We start from the raw sequence: 17,646 nt of genomic DNA, 5'->3' as shown, positions 1-17,646 counted from the left end.
AATAAATCTTTATAAAACATCTTACTGTATTTAAATCTGTAATTAATTAAATTATTAATGAGATCCCCCTGAAATTGATGCTGAAAAACTAAATACGGTTGATATTGTGTTATTTTAAATATTTATTTGAATATAAATTTTAAATATTAATTCATTCAAGAGTCCTTATTTTAAATATAAATTTTAAGGTTATCTATCGAATTATTCAGATAGTAGAATAAAAACATATACACAGATATATGTATATATTTTTATACGTATAAAGATCAAAATCGGTTTGAAAATATTTTAAATAGTTTCAAAGATAATCATCTGTTACAGTTTTCATTCAACAGTGGTCATAAATCCAAACAAAAAAGAAATAGTTTTCTAATCTCAAGATAAGATACCTCAGATAATCTTACGACAACACACTCGGGTCTAATTTCAAGTCGTAAATACAAAAGATACGAGTACAACGATATCTCGAAAGTTTTTCGTTGTTTTAACCTTTTAGTATCTTGTAACATTAAATAGTATTAAATTAATAATAATATCAAAAATTACAAGTGTCTAATCATGATTTAGATTTTATTTAGATTTTTCTATAATATCACGATATCGATAAAAAAACTTACAGTGAAGAAAGTAGCCTAACTTTCAATAAAAATGACTGAAGGAAAACGAAAATACGATACCAAAAACACAGCATCGTTCTTGTTAACTAAACGTGCAGATTATTTTCCAGACGATCATAGGGTTAAGATCGTTATCGTTGGTAGCGGTCACACTGGAGTTGCTACGGCCATTGCTATTCTATTTAAGGTATTTCATTTATAAAATAATTTCTATTTGACAGACACACACATATAATTTAAAAAATGTTGTTTCTAAAAATTATTCCTCAAAATATAAATTCTTAAAGCTCGTATAAAATTAAAATTAAACAATCTATAATATAATTTTATTTAAATCGTATATTGCTTTATATTATATTTTCTTTAAAAAAATAACAATATTTGTAAAAATAATTTAAACTAAAATTCATATGAAGGTAAAATTTAATTAATTTGCCTCGAAAATAAATAAAAAATAAATATTATTTATTATAAATTTAAAATCTAACAAACTATACAATATATTAAGTGTCAAAAAACGAGTTTTTCTTAAATTTATTTTTTAACGAAGATTTCAAGATCATTGGTATTTTTTTTTCATGAAAATCTATAATTTCTTTTTATATAAACTGATTTCTGATGTCATTTAAAATAAAAAAGTATTCAAGTACATTGTTGAAAAAATATTAGATTTGTGTATGGATATTCTTAACAAATTTTAAATAATTTACGCAATTGAAACAATAGATGTGTCTATATTTTTACTGAAGTTAGAAAATAATATTACAATTAGAGTGAAGAGACAAAAACTTTAAGATAAACTAAATATTTACGATCATATTTTTTTCTTACTATTTGATTCAACATATACATTATTGCAAAAGAATATATTTTTAATCTGGTAAAAATATCTTTTTGATAAAAATCTTTTTTATCGTCATATAACAAGCACTTTGAAATAGTGAAACTTGGTACTGAGTATGATTTTTATATAACACCAAGATGACAAAAATGTTTCAAGTGATAAAGTTAGGTTGTTTAACCGGTATCTAATCTTATATGAGTTTTGTTTTATAATTATAATTTAAATCAAGACCTATATAACGAAAAGACCGATCAATATTATTTAACGGCTCGCTAATGACTAGATATGCCATATACAGGGTGTCCTGTAACAAAAGGTAATTCTATAATATGTAGAATAGAAGGCTTTTTTTTCGAAAAAAAAATAAGTTTAAAAATTATCATGTACACATTAATTTGATTCAATTTCAATTCAACGGATTTTACTATTTTATTCTAGGATAATTCTGAGATCATTTTTGTGCTTCGTAATATGTTTATAAACATTTACAATATAATGATATTTCCGGTATCAGTTCTACTTTTATGCTTATCAAACAAGGGTTTTAAATTCCAATAATGAAATTCAGTTGAGTGCACAAGTACTCGATAAATTTTCAAACTTATTTTTCTCGAAAATCTAACCTTTAAATGAACAAATTTTATTCTATTGAGTGATATAATTAGTTCTCGTTGTTTACTAATAGAGGTCAGTAGTGCTATTTTAATATGGCCGAAAGTGACCGTTATGTATATAAAAGTACTATTAATAACTGTTACAATCATCAGTGTGTGACATTAGATCGAAATACAAATAACATAACTTTTTATTGCATCGAGGATGTCCAGTTTTGTACCAAAAAAAAACTAGTGTGTGTACTTATGTACGCACGTAAGAAGTTATACTTCTTTGGCGTACCAAAACGAGTATAAACCTCAATAACCTCAAAAATTACTTCAAAAAAATAACTTTACAAAAAAAAATGATAATAATAATAATTATTATTATTATTATTATTAATTTTCCTTGTTACTTTTTAATTTTCCTTGTTAATATTAATATTTTTAATCGATCGATATATTATATATATATGAGTCGTTTATTTTGAAAGTGGCCTAACTCCATTTTTCATTTTTTTCCGGTTACTCATGGTAACATGTACAGCTTCAAATTATCTATCAATAAAGCATTTAAGATTTTTTATATTCCGAGTAAATACGGTAATTCTGGACACATAAGTTTTCAGAGTTAGTTGAATAACTGAAACGTTTATTTTGAAAGTGGCCTAACTCCATTAGGAGTAGAGATTTTGGTGTGGTAGAAATGGCATTAAAAAAAATAATTTACTGTTTGTCCCCCGAGAGTATTACAATATTATCAAAAAGTGTCGGAAAGGTAATAACTTTATTGTACATGAAATGAGACAAGAAGATTTTGTATCAACAAAATTATTAGAAGACGCAATTTTTAAAAGGGTAAAGAATTCTAACGGAGAACCAATAAACTGGTTAAAAATATGTTGGATGCGTTTTGTCAAAAATGAATAAGATTTTCTATAAGACATCAATGAATGAGAACGAAAATTTGAAAGTCCTGAATTTAATACCACGTCGGAGTAGACCAAGAAAGTTCGAAAATATTGTATTGACATCACTGTATAAAAATATAAGACAAATTACAACCGCAAAATTCAAGGACATAATTGACTTATTAAGATATTTACCACCGAAACATCGTGATTTCTTTAAATCCCTTTCACATAAACAAAATGAAAAAAAATAAAAAATTTTTTTGTAATTTATGTTTGTAAAAAATGTTTCGAATCGCATAATTTATATTTTTAAAGTATTATAAAGATATGTAAAATGAAATAAGTATTGTTTTTTTCGCAATTTGAAGCATCTTAAATTATGTTGAATGGACTTCGGTTCCTTCAAATTTTATAACGAATCTGGTTGTTAATTTTGAAAGTGGCCTAACTCCATTCTTGGTAAGAAAACGCATATTATTCACTTAATAATTGCCATTATTTTAATAGGAACTGTAAATTTAACACCTTTAGATACACTTAAGCAACATAACTCATTGTTATTCTTTACGTATATTTTTAATTGCATTGAAACGAAAAACCTTTAAATATATTAATTTAAGGTTATATGGAGTTAGGCCACTTTCAAAATAAACGACTCATATATATATAAAAGAATAAAAAAAAAATATCAAAATATGGATATCTGTCCACACTAAATATAAGTGAGATATATCGAATTTTTTTATGCGTCAACGGCCATGGCGCGGTGATTGAACTACTTCCCGCTTGATCATTTAAAGTAAAGCAACGCTGAGTACGATTAGTACTTGGATGGCTAACCCGCTTGAGAAAAAAAGAGGAAGAATAAGAAAAGACAACTTCATGCCGTAAATTTGAAATCTCTTTGCCGCGCATCGTTAAATGCCGACAAACTTCGTGGTGTCGCTCGGAAGAAAATCACTCCCATCACATTTTCCCAGACGCGCCAAAAGAAGTATAACTTCAAAAAGAGCATCTTTGATAATCATTACTTTTCTATTTTCATCTCAAAAAATTTGTTGCTGAAACTTCATCGTTTACTAGCGGAGACTTATAAGAGCATGCTTTATCTGAAACAACTTGCAGAGATTTGTTTAGAAGATTTATAGATACAGATTTTGATGTGAATGACAAAGAACGTCCTGATCAGTCGGAAAAGTTTGAATACGATGAATTAAAGGTATTGTTGGAAGAAGATTCATGTCAAAAAATTCAAAGAGTTTTCGGAAACATTAAATATCGATAAGTCAAATCGTTAGCAAACGTTTAAAAAAACAATGGAAATTATTTAAATGTTAGGAATCTGGGTTCTAAATGAGTTAAAGGAGGGAAACATTGCGAAACGTTGACTCATTCCTGAATTGTTACTTCAAAAACGGAACTTGTTTTTGCATCAAACTGTGACTAGTGATGAAAAATAAACTTTTTATGACAATCCTAAGCAAAAGATATAGGTACGTCCCGTAGAGCCATCAACACCAACGCAACAACAGAATATCCATGAAAAGAAGGTCATGCTGTGCATTTGGTAGGATTAAATCGGTGTAGTGTATTATAAGCTGCTGCAAGCAGGTAGATTTGTATAGTCGTTCGATCATCGTTTCCTTTCTGAACTCCGCTTGAAAGCTGTTGAAATTGATTAGAAATGAACTGATGTAATCGAAACGTGAATATTCATAAATGATTCTAATAAACTAGAAAAAATTAAATGAGAGAGAAATAATCAAAGGAATAGAGAAATTATAACCATTTGACTTCTATGGACGCATATATGCGTTTGGTAAAAGTTGCCAGTAATGTTGCTTTGCGTATTGATTATTGTTTTTAGTCTTGTCACATAAAAATTATATAAGAAACAGAAACGTTAATTGATAAATACAATTTATTATTAGATTTAATTAATAATATCAATCAACGGAAACAGTCGCACTAATAATAAACTATTCAATCTCTACAAAACACTTCAGCTAAAAGTATTCAGCACTCAAAGGGTTAAAAGAGAGAGAGAGACAGAGAAAGTCGGAAGATTTCCAGGGAGTTTACCGCAACAAGTTGTACAATCTAAACGTAGACACAATGTGAATGAGACAGTGTTCTCGCCCACGTGTTGGCTTGCAACGTGATTCGTATTTGTTCAAGGTGGAATCATCGATAAGAAAAACGATAAAAGAAAAGATAAAGAATAAGAAGAACGAGAAGAATGAGAAAAAGGGGAAGAACAAGAAAAAGGAAAAGAAAAAATAGAAAACAAAGAAGAAGAAGAAATAGGAGAATAAAAATAAGAAGGAAAAGAAGGAGAAGAAGAAGAAGGAGAAGAAAATATAAAAAAAAATGAAGAAGGAGACAGAAAAAAGAATCAAAGTTAGTTCACGTTGGCGTGAATCTCACGAAAGATAACTTCAAGTCTTTGTCAACTACAAATAAAGAGCAAAGAACAAGGAACAAACTTCCCTTATACCACGTGTTTTTTGATACACCATCTCTTTCCAATTTCTTTATAGGATAATTCATAAATACATGTCAATATTTCCGGAAATAACTGTATATGTTATATAATAGATAAAAAATACAAATTTTAAGTTAGAGTAAAATAATTTTTGTAAATAAAATTGAAAAATCAAATAAAAAAAACGTTAACATTAAATACAATTAAATACAAGTAATACTTTTAGTACTAATATAAAATGTTTTAGATACAACTAATTATGACGATAATAATCGATTGATAACATAATCTATGATAAAATTGGATTCTACAGTATTATTACACAAATAACTATCCATTAAAGTATAGATATGTATTTGTGAATCAGCCTGTATATACGTGTATACGTTTGTACTATGCTCTCGGAAACAATAGTCGAAATTTAAATTATCTTTGCTTGGGAAAAATGTTTCTTTGTGTTTTAATGTTACAATGAAACGTTATTTTTTTTTCATATTTTTTTTCAGCCTTTTCCAAATGTTCTAAAATTGTTTTGCGATCAACGCTTAGTTCTTTACCGAAATTGTGACTTCTAATGTGCCGTTCATGTTGAAATATTTCCATGATTTCATCTACTTTTTCATTGATTGGTTAACCAATGCGAAGTGCAACTTTGATATCAAAATTTTTCAATTGTAAATCCATTTTTTGTCATAGAATTTCAAAATGTATCGAATTTCTTCTTTAGTTTAACTCATCTTCAAAATGTTATAACTTTTAACTGTATAAACAAATATTACAACTTTATTATGATATGTCAACTTTCAAACATACGTAAGTATTAATATTATGCAATCCTAAAACAAACTACCAGAAAAATACGAGGAAACTTTTTCTTCAACCAAATAATATAATTAAAAATATCTAATACGATATTAGTTATGACGTTAAAACACTAAACGTAGAATTTTAATCAAATATTTAAAACCAATCATTTGACCGGTACAAATATTTTAGTAACAACTGATTACGATAAAAATAATTCATCGACAACATAATCCTTGATTAAGTCAATTCGATTCTTGCTCAAAATTGATCTTACAATTAAATGAACACCATTAAGTATTGACATGTACTTATGAATCACCCAGTATAACATGTATATACGTGTGTAGATACATGTATTACGTTTATGGGGAATGGGATCCTGAATGTAGGCTCGTTAGTGTGCTGGATCAAAAAGGCTATTATGCAAATGACCAACGAAAGACCAGAAGAGGAAATTTGGCTGCGTGAGGAAGAAGAAGAAGAACCTTGAAGGATGGTAAGATATAGAAAAAGAAGAATATAAGAAAAAAATAAGAGGAAGAAGAAGCAAGAATGAGAGAAAGAGAGAGAATGAGAAAAGGAACGTGCTTCCTTTCGCTCGTTATCGGATCGTAACGCGAGCATTTACACGTCGACCAAGCGCCCCCGCAGGATACCCGAAGGAACTGATTTATGTTAGTCACCTACGAAGGAAGCTGAAATCCATACCTGTCCGCGAGGACACTGTTGACCACCTCTTATCGTCCTTTCTCATCCAAAAACTTAACCGATTTCCTTTTCATTTGCATTTGCATTTTCCTGAGCAAATGATTTCCCTCTTTCTTTCTTTTTTCAAGATTTCATATAAACGATAATCTCAATTTTTTATTATGAGTACACCAAAGAAACAGTTCTTATAAAATTAATTATTTAATAACAGTAATGAATAATTATAGCACGGATTTTTTAGGAACAATTTTTATGAAATTATTCATAAACTATTTTAATTATATTCATATTATTATTATATATATATATAATTATAATACTATTATGTTATATATTATTTTTATATTTTTTGCTTTATTATATTTAACACTAATTCTACTACGGTTTTGGGTATACTTATTTGAATGCAAATATCTTGGAGATAATGGTTTATTATTTTAAAATAATATAGTAGAAATTTTTTACGAACGATTTCTATAAAATTATTCAATAATTATTATAATTATACATATATTACTATTATTAATAAAATAATATTAGTAAATGATATTTTAATACAATGTATTATTCGTGAAAAAAATTGTTGTCGCTGGAATTGACTGGACGGGATTCGAACCTAGGATTTTTTGCCTTTGGGTCGACTGCTTTATCCATTGAGCTATCTAGGGGTTACGATCTCAATTTTCACGAATACCTATTTATCTATTTAACATGAAGGCACTCGATCCCACAAAAATAATAATTATAAATTCTATGTTTTTTAACTTTTAGCTTTAAAATTGAAAATACAACACACTTATTTGTTATTTGGCAAACGTAGCTAGGTCGTTGACCACTTAAAATAATATAAATAATAAACACTAATTTTTGACCGAAACTGTCAACAATTTTCGGTTTAAATTATTATCATTAGTTCAATCGTTATTCTTCAATAAATTTTTTACTATTCCAATAATAATTGTTGAATTAATTATGTCGTATCTTAAAATAAAAAAAAGAAAAAACTAAAAAGAAATTAATTTTTAAATCATTATCTCCAAGATATTTGCATTCAAATAAGTATACACAAAACCGTGGTAGAATTAGTGTTAAATAAAACAAAACAAAAAATATAAAAATAATATATAACATAATAGTAATTATATATATATATATAAATCCTTAAAAAAATGTATATTTGAAAGTAAATGACTATCTCAAGACTTGGAATGCTCATTGGCATCATAGCGGAAGTCATGCTTGATGAAGTATGGTGATTAACAAGCATGGGGAATAACAGATTGGAAATACAGGAGGTGTGATGCGATAAATTAAGAATCCGGTTTTGTAGTTCGCCGCACAGTTATGTCTTAACGCGTGAAAGCGCCAGATGTCAGAGAAAAATGTGTCCATCTGTTCTTACGGACGAAGGGTGAAGGACGAAAAGGTCAGGAAACACTAGAAGCTTTTTCGAATCGATTCGATAAAGGAAAATTTGTTTTAGCGTAAAGTTACAAGAAAATAGGGGCTATTGCTTTTTTATGATATCATTTACACGGTTAACGACGAGGATAAACTGTTAAAACGAAAACCATGTTTTTTGGGGAGGGGGAGGGGGGAGAAGGATTTCTTATAACTCACTATTGAGTGTTTCTATCGTTGGAAACATAGAAAAGACGATCATTTTGTTTTGAACATCTTTTTTCTGCGTTTTACATTTACATTGGATTGGTCAATAGATAGTGTTGAAATGTTCATATTATTTTTAAGCTAAATAAAACAATTATATATGAATTAATAATAATATTGTAATTTTTCGAATAAGTAAATAACACAATAACAGAAACATCTAAATAAATTTTAATTGTATTATTTTGGTTTGTTAATAAATAATGTATCAGAATTTTTAATTGCTTATATTAAAACAATCGACGAATATAGTTTTTTATTCGTTAATGCACATAAAACAATAACAATAATATGTATGTAAATTATACAAATTAATATTTTATATATAATTAAAATAACAGTAATAACACCTGGATAAAAAATAATTGTGAAGTTTTTAAATAGTTATATTAAAAAATGTTGAAATCTGAAATATTTATTGTATATGTAAAAGAAATAACTGTAGTATCGAAATACACAATATGTACTTGTATTTTGTAATTTTTTTTTTAAAATTCACATACTATAATATATTAAAAATCATTTCGTTTTTGGCACAAATACTTCGTTAGTCGTGTTTAGTAATAACTAACATCACTCTAAACATCATTATTATTCTATTATATATTCTAGCAACCGACAATTAAGATGTAAGAAAAAAAAAGTTAACTTATAAATCTCGTAAAAAAATAATCTTGAAAAAAGGTCTTTCAACTATTACATTCTGTTAATGTAATAGTGAAAGTATTTTAATAGGATTGTAAATAAAGAAAATATTTAGATGTTCCCATATATATGGTCCACCCTGTATATTATTATATTTGTTTTTTAGATATAAGAAATTATATATCAAATTAAAATTTATTTTTTTTTATTAGTAAATAATTTTTGTAATTTCTAATAGAAAGCTGTACCAAATATACTGAAAGTTACTATAAAGTTAAAAAATATATACATCATTTAACACTTTTTTTTGTTTTATATTTTTAATCAGCAGTTTTAAATAATTATATATTAATATATATAAAAAGAATATTTTTTTCATATAAAATATTATATTTGTATGCAACCTCAATTAACATGTAATCTTGATGCAACCCTACCCCTATAACAATTACCGACTATTTAATTAATGTGTGTAATGTGTGTAATATCTTAATTCAATTAAACTATTTTCAATAAACTTAAATTCTATTTTAATAACGAGAAAAAAAGAAATAAATACAGATTTATCAATATTGTTGAAAATTTTATTACTGATATATTAATATCGATAAACGATATAAAATTAAATAATGTATATAAAATTAATTGAACGGTATAAAACTAACATAATTAATATAAACTCAAAATAAGCGATATAAAATATATTAATAAAACGTATAAATAAAAAGTAATAGAAAAATTTCGATATACAAATTCACTGAATAGTATAACCTCAAAATCAACATTATAAAAATAAATAAATATTATAAACTATATATATAATATAAAACGTAATAAAGAAGCAGTCGCGAAACACTTTGAGTAATCTTAAATAATAAAAGTAAAAGAAAAGAAAAGAAAAAGAGAGAGAGAGAGAGAGGGAGAGAGAAAAGAAATAGTATAATTATTCAAAAGAATGAATGATTACACGTAAGACAAAGCGTCGACGAGCAAACAGACAAAGTTTTATATTACAAAAAGGCATAGCTCAAGAAAAAGAAAACAAAACAAAAGAAGAAAAAAAATAAAAATAAAAAATGATCATGCTCTAACGATCGTACGCATTAAGGGATCGCCTGCTGTCCTGAGTGACGATCGATAGCTCGCACGTGGAAGCCTAATGCGATTCCCGTGAGGGCTTGATGCGCTCGATTGCGTAACGATTCACCCTACGTACTTTATAACAAGGTTGCTCATTCGCCATTACCACTAATAACTATCAACATCCGCGTAGAGAAGACAAGGATGGTATTAATTACTATCACCTGTCTCCACTTATTTTCACTAATTCCTTTTTCGAATTTTTCTTTCTCTTTCTATTTCTCTTTCTATTTCTATTTCTATTTCTATTTTTATTTCTATTTCTCGATTTGTTGTAGAGACTAGCCTCAGAACTGGTCTTCATAGATACAAATGATGATCTTGCCAAAGCGGAAGCTGAAGACATTGGGCACGCGGCAGCTTTCCTAGGCAACCCAAAGATCGTTGGAACTAAAGGTACTTTAAAAAGGTTTTTCAAAATAATCGAGTTATTATATTTCATTGTATTTAACGATAAACTACTATCAGATGATTGATTAATAAGTTCATGAGGTAATATATTAAAACGTTTCTAAAGCGTTTACTTGCTTCTTTTAGTAGATTTTACATGTATTATATTTTTCAAGTGAATACTTTTTTTCGGGACACCGCGTAGATACTTTTTGTTGGACAGTGAATAAGTCTGATTGGTCACGTTAAGAGATGAAACGTTCATTCGGGTAAACTCGAAGAAACCGAGTTTTTTATTTGTTTTTAACATTAATATTTGCGGGTTTTGGGAGTCGCTGATTATGTTTTTTTGAAAAACAAAATGTACCAGACGTTTTTATTAAAAATTGATTCGATCTTTTAAAGGAGCAACTTATCATTAGTGAATACTATTAATGTATGTACAGTCGGTCAAGAAAATATTCCAGCACCAAGTAAAGATTTGATATTTATGTTCTGTTTTTTAACATATGTACAAATAACTAAAAAAATATATCATGCTATGATAAATCATGGTTTCTAGATAACAAAAATATAAAAATAATTTGTTTATAATATATAACTATTTTAATAATGTGGAAGAGAATCGAAGAAGTCGTTACTCTGTATAATACGTCACAAAAATATTCAAATATTATACTAATTAAACTTGGAAAATACAAAACTCATGTATAGCTGTAGATTTTCAAAGAAAATTTAATATTTTGTCAGATATCCCTTTTATTTCGCAACATGACTCAGCGTTTTGGTACGATTGTAAATCCTTTTTTTTTTTAAATGAATGTAAATATTATTCAATTCTTTCACAAGCTAATTTTTTAACTTTTCTTTTGAGGTTATGGTGGTTTTGCGAATTTATCAATTCTGTTCGTCCCACAAGTTTTCAATAAGATTTAAATCAGGTGATTGCGGAGATGGTTATCGGACATTATTACAAATGTATAAAAAAAATTCTGCTTTGTATTACACAAATTTATTTTTATCGAAGATGTCATCAATTAATATTAATTCTCCCACTTTATGTGATGAAATACACCTTTGTATCATTACGGAACCATTATCGTGCTTTACTATAGGTTTTAGATGTTTTGGATTTAATTCTTCTCGTGAGATTTTCTCCATATTCTCAATCTCCTATCACCACCATAAACATCAAATTTGCTCTTATCAGCAAATTTAATTATGATGTATTACATAATACATTATTTAATAGATAATAATAATATACATAATTAATTACTGAGTAGGGTTTTGTAAAATAATTTTTTTATTTCATTAAACTTTATTATTAATTAATAATTTTTAGAAAATTAGTAACTAGTGTATCCATACTTGGCATGAAACTCTTAATTGTTATTTTCTGATAATGTTAGGATAATTTTTTCAGAATGTGTAAGGTTTAAAAATAAGTTTATAATTTAAATCATGTAATTAATTGAACAAAATTATTAAAATTATTTTCTTACAATATAAGTTCTTAATTAGTAATTTATTATTATTTAACTATTATTGACTAATACACGTTTGTATAATGTTGTTCTAAATTATCAATTAAAAAAAGTACTCCTTCTATTCAAAATTAATTTTCACATTTATATGAAAATTTACCCACCAAATGTGGCAACTAATTTGAAATGGAGAGAGCATATTAATTTGATAATGATTATAAGGTTAACATTATTAGTTTAATGATTAGTTACAATTCTAATATGTCACAGTGTTATACAAAAATAAAACTAAAATCACATCTAACAACAAAGGAAATATATTTGGTGATCATATTGAAAAAAGTCATATTGAAATAAATCATAACTAACCTATTTGCTTTATTTCCATACAATTATTCATCATTAATTTTACATTGACTATTATTAAATACTAAATGAAAAACGGGCGTGTTAAATGAACATGTTTAAGTCAACAATTTCTCTTATTATGACCATTTGACCTAAAATTATCCAATTACACATCCACAAAGATTATAATTATTTTTGCTAATATTTTTTGTCTTTCCCTGTGTCTCTATCTTTATCTTAAGCCAATGATAAAGAAGTTATAATTATCCTAGACAATACGACGTTTCCTCGTCGCTGAAATAATAAATTCGTTGTATATTTCTCAACAGTTTAATCTTCTCTTAATCGTCAATTTAATTATTCTTTTTTTCCAATTCACATCAGCCTTAACGTTCCCTTTTGTTAGATTACGCCTTGGCAAGAGATGCCGCGGTATGCGTGATCACTTTGGGAGATAAATCGCAAGCGAATCAAGATCCCACAATACTCCTCGAGCGAAATTTAACTACCTTCAAAGTCGTCGTGCCTAATGTAACAAAATATGCGCCTAACAGTGTCTTAGTGATCGTCACCAATCCAGGTTGATACTTAATACTTACATTTGTACATATTTTTTTGTTGATATTTACACAATTGTTCAAAAACTGAACATTTTAGATGAAAATAAGCAACCCCTGTGATCTTGATCTTGTTATATATTGTCAAGGTCATTGTATTAAGTAAAAATATTTCATTGTTTATTAAAATGTTTATTGACAAATACATTTTCAAATACTATGTAAGTTTTACAGAATATACTTTCAGTAGATTTGCTTATTTATTTATATTAATTTAAAATCTATTTTTTATAAATATAAAACAATTTCGGTTGATTTTTCAATAATTGTATCATTTGTGACATTTAATATTGAAAAAAATATATCATGTATATGTGTATATACACATATTTTCCTCAAAATTATATCGATTCTTAAAATAATAAGATTATTTTTCAATACGAATATACTTCAAATTACCGAGAAAGGTGCCCCACTAATTGTAAGTCATTAAATTTATTATACATAAATAATTGAAACTGTCAAGATACATTTTATCATAAAAGATGTCCTATTATTTATTCGCAAAATCTTATCAGCATATCCTATAAATAGAATTATATGAAAAATAACTAGGATACCCTGCACGTGTAATACGTACATGTTATCAAAATTATTACTTTTTGCTAAATAAACTTGATTTATTTTATATCTTTTAATAAAAATCAAACGTCGACCAAAATCTTTTAATTATTACGACCTTAAGAATAATATTCAAATGAAGTTCATTAGATTCGATTTTCCTAACCTAAAATATTTAACTAATTTCAATACAATCAAAGACATTATTTTCTAGTTGACATATTGTCGAACGTGGCTATGAAACTCTCAGGTTTCCCACCAAATCGTGTTATTGGCCTTGGAACGTTTTTGGACAGCTGTAGATTTCAATATTTCATAGCAGACAAATTGGGACTCGCTGCTAATTCGGTTCAAGCTTCTATCATCGGAGAAAATGGATCGTCATCTGGTAATAAGTAATGGAACGTTTTGTTTCTCCGTTCACATTATAGTTCGAGTAAGACGTTAGAAATATATTTCATCGATTTATCATACACCATCTTCCTTCTGTTCAACCAGTACCAATTTGGTCCGCTGTCGGTGTAATGGGCATGAAACTGAAGGACATCAACAAAGAGATTGGTACGAAGACGGATCCTGAAGCTTGGAGAGAATTGCATGCTAAAGTTATAGACGCTGATAGCGACATCATCACAAGGAAAGGTTATTACAACTGGGGAGTTGGAATCTGCGTTAGTGAGATAGTTGATGCTATTGTGAGAAACACGGGTATCTGTGTGACAGTGTCGACCTATCTTAAGGTTAATTATGATTATATTAAGTTTAATTACAGTACTATTTTTTAATGGGAAGCATGAAATTAAGTGTTAATTCATTTAATACTGCATTCTAGGTACATATACTAGTTTTGTTTATTTATTTGGTATTGTTTTATTTATATATATAACATTGACAATTTAGAGATATGATTAAGTATTAAATAATTTAATACTATATTTTTTTATTAATGTAAGTTTTATTATAGTAGTGTTGGTTATTTAAATGTTAAATATTCAACAATTTAAAAATATTTCGATTATTGTAATGAAAAATCAAATTATATACTTATTGGTTTGTTTATTTAGATATAAACAGTAAAAAATATTAGCATACGATAAATATTGACAGGGTAAATACTATACTATACTATTAAGTAGTATCTAATAATACTAGTATTGTTTATTATCGTATAAAATATCATTTCAATATATATTAATTATTAGTTGAACAAGTATATTAAACAATACTATGTGGTTGCATTTAATAATACTAGTATTGTTTATTGTAATATATCATCAAATTATAAATATGTATATTATTTACTGATCAAATACTATTCTATTGAGTTATATCTTGTAATATTTGAATTGTTTAATATGATATAAAATATAAACTCTTTTATTTTGGTTGATAGTAATTGATAAATCAAATATTATACTATTGAATTGTGTCTAATAATACTAGTGTTGTTTATTCAGATATGAAAAATCAAAACTATAAACAAATATAAATTATTGACTAATCAAATATGTACTGTATTATTATGTTATTTTTAACCCTTTCATGAGAAAGATATTTCAAAGATATTCTTATTCATTTTTTCATATTATATTCAATATATATTCAAAGATATTTTTTAACGTTAAATAAAAACTAGGCTTAATAAAACAATGTTAAGTTAAGTTAAGTTAAATTAAGTCATTAGATGAATTTTGGATATATCTGATGCTCGTATATTAAAAGGGTCAAAAATACTATAATAGTATTATTTCTTGTGATATAAAATATTATCAATGTTAAATCAACATATATCAATCATTGCCTTATTAAATACTACACTATAAGGTTAGTTTTAACAATACTAATGTAGTGTTCGTTTAGATATAGAATACTGAAAATTGTGATATTACTGATTGACTAACTCAATAGTTGAACTACTCACTTGCTAAACGATTAACTTCACAAAACAAAATGTAAAACAAATTATTAAAGTTACACATCATCATTATATTATTTATTATTCAATGGTCATAAAAATGATTGTTATTTAGTGATTTGCAACTGAATTATTAGAAAAATTAATTTTAAATATAAAAAATTCAACATTGATCTAACATTTTAATAATAGAATTTTCCAAAATTCTAAAAATCGTGTTAATTTTTTTGAAATCTGTACGGCTCAATTACTAAAACTATTGAATTTATATTATCACTTATGAAATAATTACAATTTTAGGGTTGTCGACATGGTTTAGACAAGGACGTTTACATGTCATTGCCTTGTATAATTGGTCGGAATGGTGTTCAATCTCTTATAAGATATCTCTACACGAAAGAGGAACAGGAAATGATGGAAAACTCCTGTCGTCAAATCTACGATAAGCAGAAATCAATTTTGGAAAATCTTTTCTAAATCAATATCTTGATATTTCCATAACATTGTATTCGAGAAATTATTTTTTGTAGATACTAAAAACACCTAAATATCGTATAATAAAAAAAGAAATATCAAAAACAATTAATAATACAAAAAGTTAAGGAATGTAAAGTTTCCATAAGTTGATTTGTACAAAATTGGAATAAATATTCATTTCTAATTTCATAATTATGCACTAAAATATAATAACTGAATTGTAGGTGTTAGAAATAAGTTTCATGTTTCTAATAAGTTGGTATAATTTTAGTTAGTAAAAAGTCTATTAGAAAAAATCAGTGTGAATAAATATGAGTAAGCTTAAAAAACATTAGAGATAAAACAACAAGTGTGTGAGACAGATGTATTACTTAATGATTTTATAAAAATAACAGAAAAACTAGGATCCATATTTTATGTAATAAAGATAAACCATCCGAATTTATGTTTAAGCAATATTTCTATGCTAATAATTAAAGAATAAATCTGCAGGGTAAATCAGAACTAACCAAACACACCTAAATATCTCTGTAGGATTTAAAATTGCAGAGTATATTTACGTTAGAACCAAAATAGTTTCGAAGGACGCACATGGTCATTGTCTTCTAATGTCATTTTTTTAAGTGTTTTTTAGATTCTCAAGGTTTTTAAATAGTATTATATTTTTTTCCTATATATATCCTATACCTCCTATGAAAGTCATAATGTGGTACAACGTTGAACTTGTCTAACTGATTGTAAGTGTAAGTTACAATAATGTATAAAAAAAAAATGCAATTCCGTTAAAAGAACAACCTTAAAACCTAACCTAAAAAAGACCTAAAACAATGATATTAAAAAAGATAACGTTATGATGACTGTATATTACAATTTATGTATATTTCGAACAGTATTAATACAAAATAGGAGCACTCCTAATCTCAACAGTAAGAGTTTAGTAGAAAACTGTACGTTTATAGTTTTATTATCGTTTATTGTGCTAATAAAAAATTTCCCTCAATTATAGATTTCTGCGGTAATAAATTAAATGAGATTTATTTGATTGAAAGTAATTAATAAAAAATAAAAAAAACAAAAACAAAAAAAGCAAGATTCCTAAGGACATCAAAAACAATAGCCAATTAATAAAGATTAATAACAAAGAGTGATAATTAATAGGACCCGTTATGGTTAGCTCGTTGAAGCAAAGATCGAGTCGTCGAATGATAAAACGATCGTCATTAAATGTACAAAGACGGTTGGTTTAGTGCTGTTAGCAAGGCACGATAGGGCAATTCGTTAGCAATACTCGTTCATATAGATATCTACCTTTCGTCTCAGTCAGCCAAAGAAGCCATTCGACGAAGGGCGTGTAAGACGCAATCCAATCGATATCTCGAAAGGACGACTCACCGATTGCTTATTTAATAAAGTGGTCTCGATATACA

General features: G+C 26.7%; 1 protein-coding gene across 1 annotated transcript; it reads left to right on the top strand.

Annotated features, from left to right (window-relative positions):
- Window positions 1-648: 648 nt before the first annotated feature.
- Window positions 649-16,219, top strand: LOC122515585 (L-lactate dehydrogenase A-like 6A). The gene is made up of 6 exons (XM_043632984.1): window positions 649-804; window positions 10,703-10,820; window positions 13,056-13,229; window positions 14,042-14,215; window positions 14,326-14,567; window positions 16,043-16,219. The coding sequence occupies exons 1-6, from the start codon at window positions 649-651 to the stop codon at window positions 16,217-16,219; spliced, it is 1,041 nt and encodes a 346-aa protein (XP_043488919.1).
- Window positions 16,220-17,646: the final 1,427 nt, after the last annotated feature.

The sequence above is a fragment of the Polistes fuscatus genome, unplaced genomic scaffold (assembly GCF_010416935.1).
Source record: "Polistes fuscatus isolate 324 unplaced genomic scaffold, CU_Pfus_HIC Scaffold18, whole genome shotgun sequence".
NCBI lineage: Eukaryota > Metazoa > Arthropoda > Insecta > Hymenoptera > Vespidae > Polistes > Polistes fuscatus.
This window is presented reverse-complemented; position numbering and strand designations above follow the sequence as displayed.

What these genes read in the sequence shown, in the direction of transcription:
- LOC122515585 (XM_043632984.1), top strand. Translation starts at nt 649, where the DNA reads ATGACTGAAGGAAAACGAAAATACGATACCAAAAACACAGCATCGTTC. An exon ending in CCATTGCTATTCTATTTAAG is followed by an intron (nt 805 to 10,702) that starts GTATTTCATTTA and finishes GATTTGTTGTAG; the next exon opens with AGACTAGCCTCAGAACTGGT. An exon ending in AGAAAATGGATCGTCATCTG is followed by an intron (nt 14,216 to 14,325) that starts GTAATAAGTAAT and finishes CTGTTCAACCAG; the next exon opens with TACCAATTTGGTCCGCTGTC.